This window comes from Halictus rubicundus, chromosome 6, assembly GCF_050948215.1.
Source record: "Halictus rubicundus isolate RS-2024b chromosome 6, iyHalRubi1_principal, whole genome shotgun sequence".
Taxonomy (NCBI): Eukaryota; Metazoa; Arthropoda; class Insecta; order Hymenoptera; family Halictidae; genus Halictus; species Halictus rubicundus.
The window spans coordinates 13,993,777-14,016,205 of NC_135154.1; the positions used below are offsets into that span (position 1 = coordinate 13,993,777).

At 42.7% G+C, this 22,429-nt stretch overlaps 1 protein-coding gene across 3 annotated transcripts in view; it reads left to right on the top strand.

Annotated features, from left to right (window-relative positions):
* Nucleotides 1-22,429, top strand: part of LOC143355343 (follistatin) — a 65,416-nt gene that overhangs the window by 26,419 nt on the left and 16,568 nt on the right. For 2 of the 3 annotated variants that reach the window (XM_076790102.1, XM_076790103.1), the window contains 3 exons: nt 5,900-6,088; nt 7,084-7,302; nt 9,179-9,415. In XM_076790102.1, the coding sequence (XP_076646217.1) occupies nt 5,900-6,088; nt 7,084-7,302; nt 9,179-9,415 (645 nt within the window). The remainder of the gene's footprint in view (nt 1-5,899; nt 6,089-7,083; nt 7,303-9,178; nt 9,416-22,429) is intronic. The other variant, XM_076790104.1, reaches the window with a different exon arrangement.

Sequence of the window (22,429 nt, forward strand, 5' to 3'; positions counted from 1 at the left end):
TAATTTTTTTTTTTCATATTGTAGATCCGTTATATTTCCACGTTGAAATTTTCTTAATAATTCGATCGTCGAATGAAACGAGAGAAAAGGAAAGCGGTCAGAATTCGATACACTCGGTAGTTTCATACAATTAAACATTGTAATTTAACTCCGATTGTGTTTTTAGGCCTGAGAATCTCGAATTTCCCGTGGTGCGGTAAAAAAAAATATCAGCGAAAGTCGCTCGCCGGAAAGCTTAGTATCGAATCGCTTCTGTTGCCATGTTTACTTCTGGAGTAATGCTCACCCGTAATCACAGGCGATATAAATCTGTAACCCACCTGCATAAATCTGACGTAAAAGTAGTCATATTACTCACCGGATAATAGAAAACATAATCTTTGTTACGTAACGGTTCGCAACAGTGATTGCTGTATACAATTTCCACTTCAAATTTCCACTAGAAAAATTACAAAAATTAATCCCGTCGAATAAAATTTTCCTGATAATTAAAGTAAAGTCGAACGTACGTTATTAATATTTGTTAATCCAAATATTTTCCTTTGTTTTACATTTCTTTACATAGTACAATTTTTCAAATGCACACGATTAAATGTAGACCCTAAATAGATTTTTGCATGAATGTGCCAACACAAAAATTAATTTTTAAATTCGTAAAATTGATATGTAAGCCACGTTAATCTAAAACAATTTTCGAAATGGTTCTCCGGAATGGTTGCTTGAAAAATAAGTATCGTCTTTGAAAATTCGTTAGGTTGTCGCGCATTAGATTTACTAGAAGTAGAATCGGCTGGTCATGATCAGACGCACCAGCCGATTCCTATTCAGTAGCGCGCGTACTCGATGAATATCTTTTATTTTGTGGACAATTACAATTTATAAAACAACTACAGAAAATTATATATATTGTCTATTATTTATTATACTTACGTAGCCTTTTTTTGAAAATTATAAACTAACCATGCAGGACACTATTGTTTCTACAATTTATCCTAGAAACTGGTACGAGGCAATAATTCAACAATTAATTATATAAGGGAATACTATGCTTTCCTGTTTTTCTGTTTCTATGCAAAATAATATCCTTGCAGAAGCTACAATTACTTTGCACGTTCGCTGCCACGAACAAATAATTTTATACTTTATGGTAAAATTGATTTTCTGCCCTTTGCTACTTAAAGTCACAGTATTATAATTACAGTGCGGACATTATGCATTCGTGATAAAAATGAGTAGATGCAATTTTTCAAAGAATAGGAAGATCAAAATAATTCTAAACTATGGGTGTATTTTACTTCTAGGTTATTAAAGTCATTCTTTCTGAATCGTTCCCTCGAGGATTATTTTTCCAAAGATTTTCTGATCGACCGCAGTCGTCGAGAATCACGCTAACGGGCTTCCGGCGAGCAACGCGTTAATAGAAAGAAATGGAGAAAGAAAAGTAGGACAAATCCAGGGAAACCCGGACGAACGGCAGCCGTAGACACGTGCTAAACGATCGTTCGCTCGCGAATCGGTACCGAGAAGCGATTAAACGCGCTTAGTCGGCGTCCGTGTCTGCAGCCGGTAGCTTCCCGTCGATTTCGCGATAGAGAGACAGACAGGCGGCGAAGAAAGGGGAACGAAAGGAGGAGAGAGGAAAAAGTCGGGAGAAGGACGACGGACAGGCACACGGGCACGGGAGAAATCGAAAAAAGGGACCGAAGGGCAGGAAGAGGCGCGGGAAAAGGGAACGACCGATAGAAAAAGAGGAAAACGGTGGCCGCCGCGAGACGACGCGACAGGGGTGGGGGGTGAGTGGGGGGAGGGGAAGATCGACGAGGAAAGGGAGAACACAGCCTGCAAGGGAGACAATGAGGGAAGACAGGGCTGCAGGGGGAGGGAAGCAAAAAGGCCTCGGATCTTGGTTACGTGCAGTTCGTTGCCAGACACCGGTCAGGCTTACAGGGAGACGGAGAACTGCCGGTTTCCGATTGCATTATCGCGCGGTGATTAATCGATGCCCGAGGTGTTCCATTGTCTCTCAGGGACGTCTCGATTCTTGCCCCAACGGCGTGTTCTGCGCCCTTTTACGCGAAACCCCCGCCACGATTTCTTCGATCTCGATTCCCGCATTTTTAGGGGACGCGACCCACCCACGTGCGCCCTTCATTTTTAACAGCGATCGGTATCGATTCGACGGGGAAACACCGTCCGACCAATTTGTCAACTGTTTCTACAAGTTTCAAAAAATTCCCAGCAATTTTTATTTCATTTTATTCGACGAAGAGTAAACGTTGCAACCAATTCAATATTTTTGATCGACATCCAGAATAATTTTACTATTGAAAATTAATTTTTGTAAATATTTTCTGCACTTTGACGCACGCAAACGCTGTAGCCGAGGATATCTGCCGATAGATCGAGCAACAGTCAACTTCGTTTGAACATCCTCTGTTTTTCACAAATCCCGGCAGCCGTTTGTATAATTATTTAGCGCGTAGCGTAACACACCGAAGCCGCATACAAACAATTGAGATCAAGTAAACTGTTCCAATTCTTTCTAGCATCGACCCTGAGCATTAACAAAAGAACGAAAAAAAAGAAGAAATAAACGATCCGGTATGTTTATCTTCGAACGGGGCCAGCAGTTATCACAACAATAAATCAACTCGAAATTGTTTTATTTAACGTTTACTTACGCGATCGCGACCCGACGTTATTAACTAATCCACCCGGGGCATTCCTTTATAACCGTTCAATGACGTTTATTGTTACAATCTGTTACGAGCATAATCGCTTTATAAACGCGTTTTAAGTACACGCCTTTGTCGACGACGTCCGGACTCGCTCTTTAGTCGCGGTCAAAGAAAATATTGTACAAGAAAACCAAGGACAGCGATCGCAAGTTCTGATCCGCTGATCTACAGTGTGCTTTGAATACAATCAAGATTGTTGCGCGATTATGCGCGTTCACTGTCTCCTGTAAACATCCCGTGTTTCGAACTCCTTTTATCAGCGTAATTTCTCTCGTATTCTTCTGCGACTCCATTGTTCGAGTCGCTTCGATACCTGATAAGATCGTTCAATAACGAGCTGGAATAGATTCGTTTCGACCTGGGACAATCATTTTTAACGTTTCGACTAAAATTGTACTGGAACAATTTGTTATCTTTGGGTCGCTGTGTGTGCAACTTGAAAAATACTAGGCGATTGCAATCCGAAACTCGTAAACTTGTAAAAGAAACGTTTCTTAAAATGTGACTCTGGATCTTTACAGCATTTATGGTCCTGTATGTGAACAATTATTATTAAGAAATATTCTGGCTAACAGAATAAGTTCTGCTCTGATCTCGCTGTCCGTAAAATAAGCTAGAAAAATTAGGATTTCATTTCGAAGAAATATTCTAGGCAACAGAGTAAATTTCGTTCTCTTCTCGCTGTTCATAAAATAAACAAAAATTCGGATTTCTTTCTCCCGCGCGAGAAGAAGAAGAATCTCGCGGAGAGTCCCGTAGTTCCTATGCAAAATGCGTGCAAGTACTATTTAAATACACACAAATCGAAAGTGGAAGTAATTAGTACGTTCGTTGCGAGAGCCATCGTCGCGGCGTGGATGTTGGCTTATCTTCGGGCCCGTCGTCTTCGAAGAATTTTGCCCTAGCCGATGGAGAGTTCGGCAAACAATGTCGACTATTCCTAACTTGTAGCCAGGAATTGGACGAGGTCCGTGTGTGTGCTGATCACACAAGCCGGAGTACTTGCACACGGAGTTCACGCGGAACACGTTTCCTTTATGAATGCATAGCGCAGAAAAGTACTTTGCCCTCCCCATTTCTCGCGACTCGAGACCGCATGGTTTATCTATCAATGATGCACAACCTGTAAAAATAATACCCGAGCACGTTGCACTTTTATTTTTAGACTGGAACACGCCTCTTCACTCTCCTGAAGAATATCCTGTATCACTCTACAATCAATTTTTTAATATTAGTCTTCCAAAGAAACAGAGTATTAAGATGGCACCGAAAATCCTGTGCCACAAAATTACGAACGACATTGATACGACTAATTTTTATTTCCTGCACTGATACTGTGACGTGCGGATTTTTATGCAAAATGTCCATCGTTAGAAACAGGAGCCAAATAAAATTGTCATTAACCATTTCAACCAGAGGAAAATGGTACACCTGTATTTTTAAACTCTTTTGATTCGTTTATTCTTTCAATTTTCATCTGCTCGTGTGTTTTTTATGATAGAAGAAAATTCCAGAGGAAAACATTAGCTGGTTCAGAGAGGAAAATATTATGATAGACAAAAAAGTTTGTCGAAGGTCATATTTTTTGAGATTTTAAGGTCATCAAAGCTTTTTTAAATGGAATGATATATTTTTATTATCGCTATATAATAGCCGAGGTCAAGACGAATGTAACGACGTGTAATATTGTGACCTTCACGTGACCTTGGGTATGAAAAATTCATAAAAGTAGGGCACGACATAGGGCATGGCATGATCCCCCTAGGGTTTCAAGAAATGTTCTTGAACCTTGACTAATGACTAATTTTCTTCTAACATAAAAAACAAGCGAGATATTTTACATGATCGAGTCAGGTGAGACACCCTGTATAGCATAATATTGTATATTCAATTCAATTGTCCAAATTTACAATTCTTTTGCTATATACTCAACGTACTTTAATGTGAATTTTCTAGATAAATAATTTTTACAAAAATTTTACGTAAAGTTGAAGTTTGCTGGCTGGGTACTCACAGTGTCAAGCACGTTCCAAAGTGTTTCCCGACTGTATAAGTAAAAGTGATGAAAAATGATAACTTTCACGATGCTTGACGATTGTTTATGTTCTCGCTTCTCGGAAGATAAGAAATCCATGTCTCATGGCATTCGTATCGTTCCATCAGCCGGTGACCGGCGTACGCGTGTAACATTATTGCGAGCAACGTTCCTTTTGCAATGTTATGACACGTTCGTCAAGCTTTCTAACGAACGTCCCTCGATTTCGCGGCGGGCCTTGTTCCACTTTTTTAAACGAGCGCGTTTACGCCTCCCGTAGATGGCGTTAATTAAAAGTCCTTAGAAGAATTTTCCCCTGCGACACGTCTCATTAATACTACGTTCCAGGAATACTAATCCGTTCGCGGTCATTCATTAAAAAGAGGCGCGTACGCGGTTTTGCGCTACACACCGAGCATAGTTATAGCCGCGATTAGGCGAGCTATAAACAGGGAAAAAAGCCCTCACGACGATTCCGTTCCATCCTTTCGGCCTCAAGGTTTCTTTCCTCGCTGGGTTCGAATTTTACATTTTCATTCCGTTTCCTATTCCATTTTTGCTCTGCGGTGCACAACTTGTGGCAAAAATCGCGAGATGAAGTCAACTCCAATCATCAAATGATCCTGCTCATAATTTTCTCATTTCATGTATCCTGTGTTCCTTGATAAAGTAAAATTTTTTCATTTTGTATGGTGGCCAATTATTTTCATTTGGTTTGGTAGCCAAACTAATTAAGCTTTGTATTAGATGTAAGAAGGTGAGTATCAGTCAAGTCCTTCCTTGGTCTTAAAAATCCCATTCACTTCGAATCATTCTACTTATTATTACATGCTAATTCATTGCAAGTTATGTTGTCGTAGCTCCAAATCCAACTTTCATCACTTCTTCCACTCTTTTTTGAAAACCTCCTTGGTCTTAAAAATCCCATTGAAAATATCAGTCAAATCAAACAGCTCAAAAGATGGTTAATCGCATTGGCCAGTGAATGGCTCAAATGGTAATTCCAGTTGTTAGAACGACTTACTTTGGATCAATGAGTATATGCATTGAAAAATTTGGCATAACGTAGTTTGTGAATAATCAAGTACTTTGCGAATAATCGGAAAATTTGTTGGACACGTTGCAGGCGGTATGTGCTGGTCCTCCATCAGCAATGGTCGTTGCAAGGAGTTGCTGTCGAAAGAGGTGACAAAGGACAATTGTTGTGCGTCGAACGCAGCGGCAGCGACCGCGTATTCCGAGGAGGATCTCGACAGCGGAAGTCTTTTTTTTTGGCAAGTTCTCGGAGGAGGAGTGCAGTGTCTTCCTTGCAGAGGTACGTGTAAACATGATCCGAAAAATATGCGTTCTACGTTATTCTTTTTCCACGAACATGTAGTAACTGACGAACAAATTCTGCAATAGTCATCGCCGCATACGCCGGGGAACTTTACGCATTCATAGCGTAGAATAATTTTTAGAATTCAGTCTCGCGTGTTTTATATCGCGGCACATTACGCATGGAACGACTGGCAACCATAAATCAGATAGATTCGCTGTTTTATTGACGCACACGACCGTTTTACTAATTACTCCGCGTTTATTCGTATTCCCGGCGATCCACTAACAGTTTCGCATAACGAACCATTTAGTAGAAGAATAGTTAGATTCGCAGAATGCATAAGCGTTCTGGGAACTGATCGTACATGTTAGCTATTCCCACTAGAACTACGTCTATTTTCATCGTATCGTATTCTCTGCTGCACATTGTACCGTGTAATTGCATAGTTTTCCTTTTGGTCCTGGAAAACGCAGGACAACGTTAAATCCTTTCGACCACCGTGAACGTATAAAATGTACAGAGTGAGTCTCTGGTAACGTGACGACTTCGAGTAACTTGCGAGTTATCGAAATTTAATAAATTTATTCAATTTTAAGCCGTATTTAGTATGACGCTTTTTTACGAAAAATATTGAGCTCTATCCGAATTCGAGCAAAAATGGACATTCCATTAAAAACGTTGAAGGTGAGCCCCATATCTCGATGAAAAAGAAGCACAGAGCCACGCAACATTTGTTTGAAAAATTTTGTGGTAAAACAAATAACTGACGAGTCATTCGAAATCGTCATATTACGAGACGCACCCTGTTGGTGTGAGTTTGACAAAAACTACATGAATAAACAATCAACTTTGCCAGTTCCATTTTCGCAAATGGTGAGCTGAGGCGAAACGAGACAAGGTCAACAATTCGCAATTAGTGGAGCAAACTGACACGAGGGACGGGCGAAAGTGAAAGATGTTCTTAGAATTTCGGCGATGTTTTTTCGCAGACAGCTGCGCGGAAGTGAGGTGCGAGGCGGGCAAAAAGTGCGTGGTGCGTAAGGGAAGGCCAAGGTGCGTCTGCAGCCCCGAGTGCAAGGCGCCGAGAGGCGGTGGTCCGGTTTGCGGAACCGACGGGAAGAGTTACAAAAATCTGTGCAGGCTGAAGAAACACGCTTGCAAGAAGGGCAGCCACGAGCTAGCGGTCGCCTACAACGGCCACTGCCAAAGTGAGTATGTATGAATGTGATGGAATCATTATCACACGACCGCATTTGTAATTGAATCGCTGCCGATTGATCCATTCAGGATTGTTTTTATGAAAAGATACGCGTCGAGTGACACGAGCTCATTCAATCTTCCATGTGCACGCGCGCTTCAACGCCCGTTCCGTTCAGTTAATTGAACGTCGTGGAATTGCTGGCAGTATTCAAATGCAAAAATCGACCCAAACAGCTAGCCCTAACAGTAGCAATTGACGAAAATATTTCTTACACGTTCACCCACATTTTGCGCACAGAATGTTCGATTATGAGTGGTCGTCGATTTAGAAAACGGATTACGGTTTTAGCTACAGATTATTAGTAATTAACAGTCTCCTGAAGTCCATAAGTTCGTCTTATAGCCTAGACTAATCCTGTGCCATCAACACTCCTTTCACCTAAATGGTTACCTCGCTGGAAGCTTTATTCTAAAGAGACCTAGAACCTAGGTCTACGAACCATCAGCAATCTTCACTTTTCAATACCCAGCACTTGAGCGTGATAGTCTAGACCAGCTGTAAACCATTAACACCTTTCTATCTTGATTGGTTACCTAGCTAGAAGCTTTATTCTAAAGAGGCCTAGACCCAAGGTGTAGAAGCCATCAGCAATCTTCAGTTTTCAATACCAGACACTTGGTTAACATAGTCTAGAGCAGTTACGTACCATTAACAGCTTTCTATGTTCATTGACTACCTAACTAGAAACTTTGTCTCGTAGACACCTAGGCCCTTCAACCTCGTCAGTGCTAGACTATCCCGATCCTCGGGTAGATTCCTAGTTTCTATCTCTTCTCAGCAGATTTCTAGCCTCATTAACACCCTTTCTCATTGCTAAATTCCTTAATAGATACCTCGGTTCGATATTATGGTGGCAAGCATGTGCAACTAGGGCTTTCGCAGGCAAAAATCCTCGAGTCTCGCTACTTGCACACCGAGTGACGCGTAGAGCCAAAGTCATAACAAAGTAAGGGCCGCTGTCATTGTGCGAATAAGGGGGATCTGGCGGTATAGTGATCACGAGACTCTGGCTCTTTTGGGGCGTGGCTTCGCTAGCACGCGTCTCGTGGTACTTGGCTCGCCGAAACTGGTTCGTACGAGCCGCGGCTTGGACAGGCTTGGATCATAACTTCAAGGTAAGCGTCAGACTCTAGTACGGTACGTCATTGGTCGTCATTGCTTTTGCTGATCTGGCTCGAGCGCCGTCATCCTCGAGTCCAAATCTTAATCGTTCGAGAACGAACCTGCAAGCTGCAACTTTTTTTATCCGAGTTAACCGTTGGATTAGCAGCAACCTCTTTCTTGTCTTGTCTAGAATCATCGTCTGAAATGACGACCTGTCAACTATCGAACATTCTGCATACATTCTACATCCACATTCTTCCATAAATTATCATAGCATGCTACGAAACTATGCGAAACTATCCACTACAACTTTTTCAATAATAAACCAGTTATAATTCGGCTCAGCAAAGCTGAGAGAGATCTATCGTCATAGAGATGATTGTCGTTAGGGGTGACCTGGTTAGGGGTGTTCAGCGCTTACACGAGTACAAAGTTATTTCGAAGTTATTTCTTCGAGTATGTATTACAACAAAAAAAAAAAAATGGCTAAAAATTTGTATTGGTACAGTTTTGTTATCTGCACAGAGTAATGGTAAAGTAGTGACTTTTAGTGCTCCGTGGACATAGTGTTAAGGTGTCGGCAGGGTTCCGCGACGGAAATTGCAGGAGGTGTGGGGTCGACGCGATATGGGGGTGGGGGTAGAGGGCTCGATCAGCCAACAGATTGATCACGGGGGCGGTTTACGACTGTGCGTAATAACGTGTAAAGTGTCGAGCAGGTTCGTGCGCACGGGTCCGGTGCGGCCAAGGCCGGAGCTGCCTGTTGGACCAGAACCTGAGCCCGCACTGCGTGAGGTGCGCCCGCAGGTGCCCACAGCCGCCCCCGCAACAGCGAGCCGCCGCACGCCCCGTTTGCGGGGCCGACGGAAACACCTACAAGAGTGCCTGCCACCTGCGACTCGCCGCCTGCCGCGCAGGTCGCGCCATTCCCGTCGCCTATAAGGGCCACTGCAAACGTGAGTCTCTCTTTCTCTCTTCTTTTCCCTGCCAACCCCTCCTCCTCTTTCGCCCGATGCTCTCTCTCTCTCTCTCTCTCTCTCTCTCTCTCTCTCTCTCTCTCTCTCCCCGTCCGTTCCCTGAGCTCCTCTCCTCATCCCCTAACGACTTTACGACCCGTTGTTTCCCTCTGTCTCGGTCCTCTCCTCCTCGCCTCTCCTCTTTTCTCTAGCCTCCGTGTTTGCCTTTCCATGGGGTTCTCTTTGACCTCTCCTTAGCCTCTCTTTGCATTGTTCTTAGCTGTTTTTTAGCCGGTCGCGCGGCGCACCGATGCGCAACCCGTGACGGAATGCCCGCCGTTGAACAAACCGAAAGAGGAATGAGAAATATCGAGCGGGTGAGTGAGTTCGGTGGTGATGCGAGGATTATTGTGGATTGCGCGATGGGTGGTGGCTCTTTCGAAGTCGACCTGTTTCTAGCTCAGTTTTTCGACACTCTTTTCCGAATTGCTCGTCTTTTACGTGCCTCTTCTTTACTGCCGCACTCCTGGTAATCATTTTGTATCGATATTCCTCGTTACATGAATAATTTACAAGGTCAAGGACTATTATCCTCGCTTTTCGAAGGATCTTGTCAGAAGAGAAACATTTATAGACATAGACCTGTCTATGAGGTGTCCCTTGATCGAAAGATTGGATCGACTCAGCTTTGAAGTTAACCCTCGAATGGGGGAAATTGAATTTGAACACAGACCAACAGAGAAACTTTTGGCCTCGAATTGTTTGAGCTCCGATTTTAATCCTCAGATAGCAAGAGTTTTGCCTTTGTGCTGTCTTAAGAGGAATTCATAAATTTGCCATTTAGGTTCTTTTGATCCGTCGAATAAATTGCACGCATGTGTTTCCTGTTCTCATTAGCTAGCACTTCGTGTAAAGATGCAGTACGAGTTAAATTGTTTTTGCGTGTACGTGTCGCATCGGAAACGGATTTTTTACTCAGAAAACGTGCCATTCAAAGACTGAATTGTCCTCCGCAAAGTGATCCGCGATTTTCAGCGGGTTTTCTGCTTTCTTTCGATGGCACCTGTTGCTTCTTGCGTGAAAGAGCGATTAAACGCAGGAAATCGGGATCGTGATATAGGGTGTCTCTCGTAAAACCAGATGGGATCGATGGATAGCGAACTCCATTGTGCAGAACGTTTTATGATACTTCAATGCAACAGTGTTCTTCAAACGCACAATAAACTCGTTGGAGGCGTTTTATGCACTGGAAAGCAGATGCTTCGCTATCCTTTCACTAATTTTTGCAAATTAGAACGTTCAAGAAAAGTTCTCGATTTTTACGAGACCCACAAACTAATATCAAAGATGATTTCCGACTAAATAAATAGCGGAACGTATTCGTACATTGTTAAAAAATATTACCGAGAAACTTGAAATATTTATGAAAGTCTTTGGGTACTGCTGACGAACAATAATTTGGTTCCCTGTCCTGGGGATTCTATCTGTATCAAAATTTTATGTTAATGGTAAGATTAGGACACTGCTTCTAATACAAAATTTCGAAGTCAAAGCTGTCGCTCAATTTTTATAAAATTTTGTCAATTCTCACAAAGCTATCGATTACGTCAAATTTTGATGGTAAAGGAGAGATGAAGCTGTTATTTCGGACAGAATGTTTCGAGAGCAGTTAAAACGTTTCAATTTCTTGCTGCAAAAGCACCGTACGAACGTTTACCGCGCGATAGCGTTTCCTGCGCGAGAAAAAGAAGCACGAGCCAGCATGGAAAAGAGGCGAGTAGGAAAGGGTGAAGGACGAAGACGAAGGAGAAGAAGAAAAAAGGGGAGAGGGAAAGTTCAGTTCATTGGTGAGCGGCCGAGTAGCCAGACTGCCGCTGCTTTGCATCGGAATGTACCTTATTGTTGTCTGGTTTGCACAGTGCCGAATTCTTCTGACAGGTACCATAAAGTCACCGAGCAAAGTTATGGCTAAACAAGAGGTCGCCGGAGAATAACAAAATCATGGTCGCGCGGCTCCTCATCGGGATCAAGTCTGCAATTCTTCTTTCTGAACCGAACCACCTACGCATTGTTACGCTCTTTTTTATAATGCAATTTTTACTGCAAACGGCAATTTAACTGCTGTGAGTCCAGTCAGAGTTGCTGTTGAATTTTCTGTACTTTTTAAATACAAATTTGGAAACGGTTTCAAACACTATCTAAATTTTTCTAGGCGAATCGAAGGGAAATCCACTATTTTTTAAACAATTTAAATTTCTCTTAAGCTATATTCATTTCCTTCGAAACCAATTCGGGAATTTTTATGGAATAATATTACTGAAGCCTCCGATCGAAGCACCGATATTTTTAATTATAGATCGTTGTCCCGATTTCAGTTAAAATTTTCAATCAAATTCATTGGAAATTTTATATTTTGAGATAGAAAATATGAAAAAGTAATGTTCCGTAATGAACATTTTTTGTTTGCTTCTTCCTCCAATTTTTTAGTGTAGGATCTGCACTTTGCACTGATTGTTGAAGGGTTTTGAAGTTTTTCAATTTCGCATCAACTTCCTGAGAACCGTGTAATTTCAACGTCATTTTTACGGATCATTAATGGGATTACCTTCCGAGAGCGAAGAACGCGATCTTCTTTCCTAGAAAATAAAACCTTTTTTAACGCTGTTATTCCTCTGCATTCTTCTCGGCGCGTTACCAGTCTCTTGATCTTCCGCCCGTTACTTTATCCTTTTTCCAGGGATAACAGATCTTGACCGTGCACATATTCTACGAACAACCTTGTGCTTCTTTCGGCCTCGGCTTCGTTGTCTTCGCCTTTTGCAGATATTTTTTTCCCCACTACGCTGCTTGCCATCAATCTTCGTTCGTTCGTCAAAATGGTCACAGTTCTGTATAAACAATTCCGAAACCCAAACGGTAAAGAGTTTCTTAACAAAATCGGCTCAAAACACTGAAATTGAATGAGTAATTTCATCCAAGTAAATTATTGTTTTAAAATATTGCGCGCTCTAATTTCAAAATAGCGTTACAGTCTCGCTTTGAAAAATATGATCACATCGATAAAACTGAATCAGTAATTCTACAAAATTGAGCGAGCAATCTAATTAATTATCGTATTAAAATATCACCCATTGAAATTAATGATTATATTGAATGGTAAATACCTGGTGGTTCGCGAAGCATAGAGGATAAAATAAAATTCTTTTACACGTTTAATGTAATCGTCAACCAGTTCCTATCAATATTTATATAATTCCGTGCCGAACGCATTTCTAACATTGCTCTATTTAATCGCAAAACGAGCAGGAACTGAAATCGATGACTGTAAATCCATTTGATATGAACCGGTTCTCGTTAGATGCAATTTAAAACAGATTCCATCTAACTAGATGTCAAAAATGTAACTGATCAGAGCAACGCATCAGGAGCACTTTCACTTTTTCATAAAAAGAATCGGACACGCGACTTACGTAATTCCTGTTATTATGTCATTTTTCTGTAACAAATAACACCCCAATGATCCAACTCAATCCGAAATAAAGGGGATTGAATACGATTAAAAACAGATTAACGTGGACTTTTGAAATGTACCTCGAAAATGCAATGCATGCGAGAAGGGTGCGACATGTTATTCAATATTGACAAGAAATGTTACCAAAAACATCTCAGGGACATGTCTTGATTCTAAAATTCATTGTGAAACTCGCACAAATGATAAATAAAAAAATCAATGTTATCCTCGGTCACATCGAATTTCATTTCGCTCTTAATTGGTACGCTAGGGTCTCTCATGACCCCAACAAAATTTTTGTGCACTAACTTTCGCTACTGTGTTGTGCGATAATTGCAAACACAAAGTTTCTTTAACTTCTCTGGAACATTTCGATTACGCGGTCTTAAATTATATGTTTGAAGGTATCTGAGAAAATTAATACACATAATTTTAGAAATATCCTAGCACGATATTTCGTTATATATATATATATATATATATATATATATATATATATATATATATACAGGGTCATCCGTTTTTAAACGGCCAAACATCAACCAGCTATAGAGGACCCCAAATGGAACAACTTTCACCCCTAACACTTTTTTTGATTCGAAGTTATTTCATTCAGTCTCCACGGCGTGCCCCATGTCAAGAAAGCCAAGATCCAAAGGTCATACAAAAAAGTTCACTTAATAAAAAAGATGCCCCTATTTATTTTAAACCAAACAAAGGAAAAATCATCAAGATACATAATTGCAGTCCTAATATATTTAATCTTAAGTGAACGCAAAAATGACGGGTTTTTACAATTATCTAAAAATCAAGACCGAATCAAAAAAAGTGTTAGGGGTGAAAGTTGTTTCATTTGGGGTCCTCTATAGCTGGTTGACGTTTGGCCGTTTAAAAACGGATGACCCTGTATATATATATATCCCGCTTAAGGGTTAATTTGTGTGTCAAGGGGCCTAGCGAAGACACAGCGCAAAGGATCGATTGTCTCGAAGTTCTAGACCGGAATATCGTTTCAAACGTTTGTGTTTCGTGCCAGACTCGTCGGCGAGTACAAAATAGTCTCTGCGCAAGCGTCGCGGGTTTCGCTAAACAGCGAGCACAAATTTTCGCGAAAATCCGTTAATTGGCCGGCCGGCTGTCGACCAGTCCGACAGACGGTGGAACAAACAGCCGGGGCCAGACATGACGAAGCTAATAAGCTGTCTTCGCGAGTTTTTCGGGCTCTCGCGGTCCTGGGGCCTGGGCCCTGGGCCTCTCGAAGATGCATCGCGAGGAGGCACGATTTTTGCTCCTCTCTCGCCGCGCCGGCGTGCCCGACATTGCGTGGATTCAAGAAGAAAAGGAGAGAAAGAAACAAAAGTAGAAAAAAAGCATCGGGAGGCAATCGCAAGATCGTTCCAGGAAGTTCATCGACCGAGACGCGATCTGCCTGGCTGTAAGAGAGAACAAAAAATTATAAAAAGAGCGAAGACAGCGCGAGAGGAACAGAAAGAGAGGGTGAGAGAGAAAGAGAAGGAGAAAGGCCAAAGAAACGGAGACAGGCAGAGAGAGAGAGAGAGAGGGAGAGAGGTGGGGGAGAAGAAGAGAGGGAGAGAGAAGTAACGTTTTCTGTGTATTCCCTCGAAGAGAAGTCGTAATAAAGCCTGTAACTTTGGACACAAGATCGCCGATTGCGAGACTGGCTGGTGGCAGCTCCTTTTCCAACATGGCGGCCGAACACCTTCGAAAATGTTCACGCGAACATCTTATTGTACTATCCTCGTGTCTGCTAATTACTCGGCATCTAGATTACTAGAGCTTCCTAGCACTTCCGTCGAGATGACGCGACAATTGCAAATTGTAACCGGAGACGTTTCCGGCGCGAATTCGACTAATTAGAGGTTGCTATACTATGAGCAACTTCGTGGACGTGTAAGAAATGACACTCAAGGCTTCCAGGATTTTTTCAACGTCGTTTGAGAATGATTTTTATTATTGAAACACGCGCATTGTTCTGCGCGCGTTGATCCTGTCGCACCTGGCGAATGCCCTACCTAATTGAACTCAGTGACCTTCCAATTTAAAGACATTGTAAGCTGGACAGTTAGATGACGCTATTGAGACGTTGAGAAAATTCTTCGGCTGAAGGCCATCCATTTATTCCTACAATTTTTAATTTTTTTTTTTAAAGCGTAGCTATTCGTGCGTCAAAATTTTCCAAGTTCGTCGTGAGACACAGAAATTAGACTACAGTGAATTTTGCCTTTTAACGAGTTTGAAACAATCAGTTGCTCCTCAATTTTCAATAAATTTTCAAAGCCCTTCGTATCGAGTCTAGAAGAAGATCCGAACGTGGCTGAAAATTTGCAAAAGATATTCATCCAAAAGATCCACCTTTAAGGAATAAAAGATTGCATTTTCTTTGAATCGGGACGAACGAAAGGGTTGATTTAGAGAACAAAAGGATTTAGTTCGTTTACCGAGAAGAACCAGTGTTCCGTTTTTATTCAAGTTTTTCTGCATAATTGTCCGCAGTTTTATCCCCGACGCACGTATAAAGTCCGTAGTCTGATTATCAGGAAACGGAATCAGTAACGAGCGTTAAATGTTCCTTGAGCGGCTGATTGCCGCAGTAATAAGAGTCATCGTCGTCGATGTTCCAGGTCAGGCGCATCACGATATAATCGATTTATCGAATTAAACTGTGCCAGTCTCCCGACGCGTTTCCTTCGCAAGAGAAACAAAAAAAAAAACAAAGAAAAACGTCGATATATGTTTCTCGTCCCTGATGCTGATCGCTTGTTCGATTAGCAGGCTGGTTCGTCGCCAAGCCTCGCTCCTCCGCCGTAGACTGCATCACAATAATGCATAAACATTGAATCAAAAACTCGTTAGAGCAATCAGCCCGCGAAAAAAGGGAGGGTGGAGAGAGAGAGAGAGAGAGAGAGAGAGAAAAAGTACGCGGACGTGTAACCAGAGCATAACTCGAGGCCGTTTCAGGATAATCTGCGGTTTCGTCGTTAATTTACGGCGCGTGGAATGCCAAGGACACGCGAGCCGCGTTTTTCCCATAATATCTGCTCATTCCGTAAGCAACGTGTTTTCTTCTTGCTTACGTAAACGCGCGAAATGACTTGTCCGTATCGAAATTTACGGTTGTAAATATTCGTGACGCGCGAGAGAGGCCCAGACGCGCGTTGACGAAATTCGACCGTGCGATCGAGGATCGTGACGTGCGCGAACGTTTGCATATATGTAGAATGTTTGTAAATTACGGAAATCGATTTACAAGTGGGGGCATTCGAACGATGGTTATGCACGGACTGCGGATTTATAATGTGTTCATGTTAAAACGAACTAAAGCAAAGCATTTAAAGGATTGAAATGTACTGTTGTTTTACTTACAACCGATCCAAATGGTTAAGGAAAGAAATAAATGTGTACGTAGCTTCTGCAGCCTGGAATCGATACAGACAATATTTATTTTGCATAAAAATCCGCAGTTTAGTTACGAAATTTGGTGGGACAACTTTCATGGTTACTTTGGTTTTTCACCTTTGTACTGTTCAAATTCACACTGTGCTTTCTGTCTTCTGTAATCAACGATCAAATATTTCGGAACATCGTTTGTTCTAGGAACAAGGATTACCGATGACCATTTCGGTAGAAAATGTGTTTTTCCTTCGTTTTATCACAGTCAAAAAGGTCTGTCTGCGTTGCATTGGAATTTAAGAAGATTCGATCATTAGACTAGAAACTCTTGCTGGAACTCGTAGTTCTAAAAATTGATTCACAACAAAAAAATGTATTTCTTGTATCAACGCCCCGCTAGGTTAAATATAAAGGTTTCCGTAGATTTTACTCAAATGTTATCGATTTTTGCACCGAAGGTCGTCCGAAAGTCACACTATTATAAGTCATTGGACCCGGCTTCACCTTAGCTATCCTATGGCTATGACAAAACAGTATCGTTGCGTTTAAACAACTGGGATGATCGAACGATGGCCTTGAAAAACAATTTTCGCATATCACTAGGTTTTTCCTGGCATGAGAAATAAGCATTCAGGATGCTCGAGTTAGGCGAGACCTAACGGCGAGAGTAAAATAAATTGCCGCTAAGCTTGCAAAAACTGTTAAAATTACAAATACAATGATTGAATGAGATCTGCAGGATAATTCTTGGAGTCGTCATTGAGTAAAAAAGAAAAAGGAACGTAAGATCGATCCGGATCTCAGACATGGAATTTTCCTTGTATTTTCCGAAAGAGTGAAGTCCCCTCGGGTGAAGGGCGAGTCGATAAAAAATTTTATTAGACTTTCGTTTAGCCGATGGCGAAACGCTGATCGATGCACGCCGAATTTCTCGAGCCGAGAGTTATTTTTAGTCGGCGTGCGGTGGAAGGGGGGCCGTAAGTGTCGTAAACGTAAAAGACCGCGTGTCCCGGGTTCCAAACGTGCACGCGTTGCGTGGGCGCGTTCTGCAGCGTGCGTGCGTGCGTGCGTGCGCGCGTGCGTGCGTGCGCGCGTGCGTGCGCTCGTACGTGCGTACGGTGAACGACCGGAGGGCAAGGACGCCACAAGGACACGCCCTAACACACGTCCAAGCGAGCGGAGCCGCGCGACTCGCTCGTCTGCACGTGCACGCGCGCCAACCCTTTTCCGCGTGCAACACTCACACACCCCCGCCGAAATTGTTTAAACTAACCGTAGCCTTCCAACCCTTATGTCGATAACCAAATTTTCCAACGATGTTCAATGACGTTACACCCCACAACTTCGATGCATACTTTTATGCCTCGAATGTAACATTCTTACGTAATATGTAATCATTTTGCTAGCTATCAACCAAAAATATTAAATAAGGTCTAAGAAGAAATTATATAGTTACTCGGATACCCGGTTACTGACACGAGGGTTAAAGCAACAATTGGTAAAGATCTGATGCCACAAGGAGGTTAATTGACGTGGAAAAATAAGTCGAGAAGAAAGAATAATGTTTTTTCGTTCAAGGCTTCGTTTTCGAGAAAAATTAGTTTAAAGGTCCGTTGGGTTCGCGTGCCCTAGTATTTGCAGGAAGTAGAACCGGTAGGTCATGATCAGACGCGGCAGCCGACGCCTACTAATAGCACGCGTATTCACTGAATTTTCAAACTCGATTTTCTCGAAACCGAAACCTTAAACGAACAAATATTACTTTCTCGGATCGGTGACACCTTGTATAAATTAATAGAAAGCCAAAAGTGTTCGAACAATAGAATACTTACTCTTCTCCTAGTACGTTGCATTTGTTTAGGCAAAGGTAGCGGAAATTGGCTGTTTACCATGAATACAGTTGTTACGATAACTTTTATAATCATTTATTTCAAAAATTAAATTTCCTACATCAGGAAACAAGGAATGTTCCAGCAAAGAGATTAAAAGAATGGTAGACACGTTAATATTTTCCTTCAACTTATTTAAATTAACAAACCTTTAGTTGCCTATGGTTCCCTGTAATTAATGCAGAATTTTTATTTTGAATGAAATTTTATTTGTATTCTTATTTATTTGATAACGATGTTGACACTCGCGGTGATCCAGGAAGCCTTTTACTAACAGTAAGAATTTTCTGATCCAGATTTTGAAAATGGCGTAATTCTTGCAGTAATCGGGAGTATATAGAAATATGTAAAACTTCAACAACAAGAATTTCATTTAAAAACGCGTTTGCCCGGCTTTTGCCTCAAGGTTTTCAATTTTCAAGTTACGATTCACGAAATATTGAAGGTACGTTGTTTTTCCCAGTTGTTGGGATTAATATTGTCGGATAAGTGGGATCGGGGGCTAACCCACTGATTATTTTCTTATTTTGGCATAACAGTGCGCGGCACCGTGGCGACCGCTTTCCGCGCCACTTCCGCCGACGATAGAAGCGGACGCGCGATCGGCGTACGACCGGAAGCCAGACGATAATTAGCGGCGAAAGAGAAGTCGGTTCACTTGGTTGTGGATGGCCGCTGTACTTTTTTGCGGTTCTTCGATTCGTTCGGTGGACGCGTCACGAACCGAGTGCGACGAACCGAGTCCTTTCGGACGAATTCAGACGAAAACTCGTGGAAGAACGTCTGGAACGATCTGTTCGTGTCGATGGCCGGCCCCGTGGCCGAGGCGGGGTCTTGATCGCGGTGATTCACTCGATCGTCGTTTTTATGCACCTAAAAATTGCCTACTTTGAATATCCCGGTATCGCTTTAACCTTAAACAGCCGTGCCTAAGCGAGAAACCTCCTGCACAATATTTTAATCAATTTAACTTGATAAGTTAGAGAGCTCATTTTCCTTTAAAAAAAAACAGGACGTTTTAAATTTCAAACAGTTTTAAGCTGCATTCAGTATGCCGCGGTAATATACTGGTAGAAAATTCAAGGAAAAAGCGACTCGACTTGTTGTCTTCGATCATCCTAAAATATTGACTACCTGGATAATCTCATTTGTTTTGCTTCTAAGAAACCGGGTTCTACGAAATTGTATTTTGTAAACTCGATGTCGATTATAAATGATACCAGCGGCATTGAAGCTATTTTAAATCGTCGGGATGGTTGCGTCAATTCTCGATAGTCGACGCAAAGGTTACGAGGATCCTTCGTTTGCTTGAATTTCGTAAACCGTTTACGAAATAATAGGCGTAACCTGGTGAAAAGAAGCTGTACCGAAATTACGAAGGGGTGATCGCGACGTTTCTCGAGAAGGTGAATCAGCAGAATTATGCGAGGAGTTTAATCCGCCATGACGTAACATGGTTTCGCAGGTTTTTCTCTAGAAAAAGGTATGACTAACATATAGCGTGAGTAATCTGCCGTGGGTGGAAGGTGAGAATTCAAAAAACAAACGCGCCTATAATCGTGGATCCCCCTATTTTTATGTTCGCCGGATTTTATAGGATCCTGGAAATCCTTTCGGACCCATTGTTCTTGCCAAAAATACTCGACGACGCGTGAAAAACTTCTGGGAACTGGATGAACTCATTTCTATATTCTAATAATGCACAGTAATCTTCTATAAAACAATATAGTTACGTATTATAATTCCTCGAAGTATTTTGCACGTTAATCTTTTGAGTCCTTGCATAATCTTCGAATCTGCGTAACCAGCCGACTAAAATACCACCGTCACTTCAAAGTCTGCTTCTCCCTGTTGTTGTTGAACGATCAACACGCAGCCGCGAAATATAAATTGCACTGACTCGGAATTAAACATTTCGGTTTACTCTCCGGGCAATAAATTCCCAATTGCTTTGGAACCAGTCTAGATCGCGCGTACATCTGACCAGCGGTAGCCGGTCTTCAAATATTTTCGATCTTCGATCGTTCACAGTTTGATCGTACAGCTTCTAAACGCGTGTTCCGCGCGGCAGGCCCGACCCGATGTGCTGCTGCTAAGCCGGAAGAAAGCCGGAGAAGATCCAGATCCCGTTTCCAGGATCGCGGCGGTCGTGGGTAGCCAAATTGTTCGTGCCTAGATGTTCGCTGAAGCAGCAAACGCATCGGAGACTTGTTTTCATAACGCGGCGGGCTCTTTCCGATCCCGGAGACCCGGTATAACCGCGAAGGAACGTTACGACCATCTAAATCGGGAGTTCGTGAAACAACAAACTATTCCCATCGCGTCTCGAGCCGGGAAAGCTTAGGTGCGAGGCGCTCCATCGCGGAATACTTCGGGAAAAGAAAGCAACGCAAACTTCGCGGAGGACCTCATTAACCTAGAATCCTAACAAGGCTAGGTCCTTCGTCCGCGGTTACGCAAAAGCACCTATAAATATTTAACTTGCGAAGCGACAGCGACGTCTTCCTTATGACATCTATTGTTCCTGATTCTTGGAACAACTTCCGCGATCTAGCACGCTGGAGAGCCGGTCAAAGACGATCAATTATCCAGCGAGATGTAAACTTGAAGACGGAGCAATTCGTCTTGCGGAATTGTTTTGCTAGGACCAGGCTCCGCGATGCAAATCTTTGCTATCTTTAGTGAATTTTCAGGCGGAGATGTGCTCTATAGTCTTCCAGTTTGCTACTTCCTGAAATTGTCTTCTATTAAATCGAATCTTCAGGAAATAAAGAGAGAGAGAGAGAGAGAATAAGGACATTGTACACAGTTACTCCTTGCGTTCTAAAAGCAATTGATGTGAGTTATAGGCTGAGATAGCATGATAAGTACAGGCACAAACAAGTAGGTGCCATTTAAATGCCAAAAGAACGTAAGAGCTATCAACCTATTAAAATTGTTAAAGCAAGACGTTTCAGATCAGCAAAAAGAACTCGGCCCTGAAGCACCAACAGGTTATTTAGCTTCTTTGGAGCCCGTACCCTTTTTGCATTACCAACATTCGTCCTTCAGGGTGTCTATACTCTTTCCACAGGCAAGCTTCCATCCACACAATGATGTCGAACAAGACAAATCAGTTTTTGGGGAACGACGTTTTCTGGGTTCGCGAGGCGGACTTCTTCCTCGTCCGGTTTCTCTTCGGCCGTTCCTCTTCCTCCTCCTCTTCGTCTTCGACACGGCTCACCTCTGGTTCGGCGGAACAGGTGGGTCGCACGAGGTCAAACGTTTACCCGTCTGTGAAGAGGGTGGAGAGAGGCGACCGGTAGATGCAAAGAAGGTTGAGTACCTCGCACACGAGAAGGCCTCGTGGCACGGCTGCGCCTCGGTATGCCATACGTGCCGTCTTTTTCGACTGCTCGCCGGTTGGAGCGGGACGGAAGGAGACGCTGATAGAGGCGAGCGCGAGGAAGAGAGGAAACGTCGACGACCGGGGAACCAGAAGGGAGTCCTCCGTACGCAGGGAGGGAAAAAGGAGGAAGAGGAACACACGAGGGGAAAGACGGTTAGACGAGGAGAAAACAAGAAGATGATAGCGACGAAGGTGAAGAAGAGGAAGCGACGGGAGAACGAGCCGTTGGAAAAGACAGAGGGAACGGGAACGAGAGGAGCAACGAGCGAAGGTTTATCCGAGATCCCGCGACCGAGATTTCGCGGAGGACCAGGCTCTTCGGCAGCCCATTCGTTTCGAGAAAATTCCTCGGACACGAAAATTCGAAGCGGCGACAGTGTTTGCGACTTGTTTCATAGCCGCAGCCATCACCGGTGAAATGCGTAACACGAATGCTAATTGGCAACTCCTTACAGTGCTAGGCAAACAATGATCAGATTCTAGGTTAATTTGCAAAGGTGTTTCTGTCTGTGGTCGTAGCGACGTTGCAAGAAAGAGGCTGGTGACACCATTCAAGACCTAGAATTTCGGTCAGGCTCTGAGAAGCTCGCGAAGCAAGGCAAAACTGTGGACTTTAATCAAACACAGAGATCATAGTCTAATTGCAAATTTTATTGCAAAGGCGTGCCTCTCTCTAGCTGTCGAACAGAGTTCACAATCCTTAGCTCCATTGCTGGTAGCAATCGCAGAGCTGAAGCTTGAGTCAGGCTCTAAGGAGTCCACGAGACGGTGCAATGCTGTGCAACGCAAATCTAACAAAGATCAGATTCCAATGC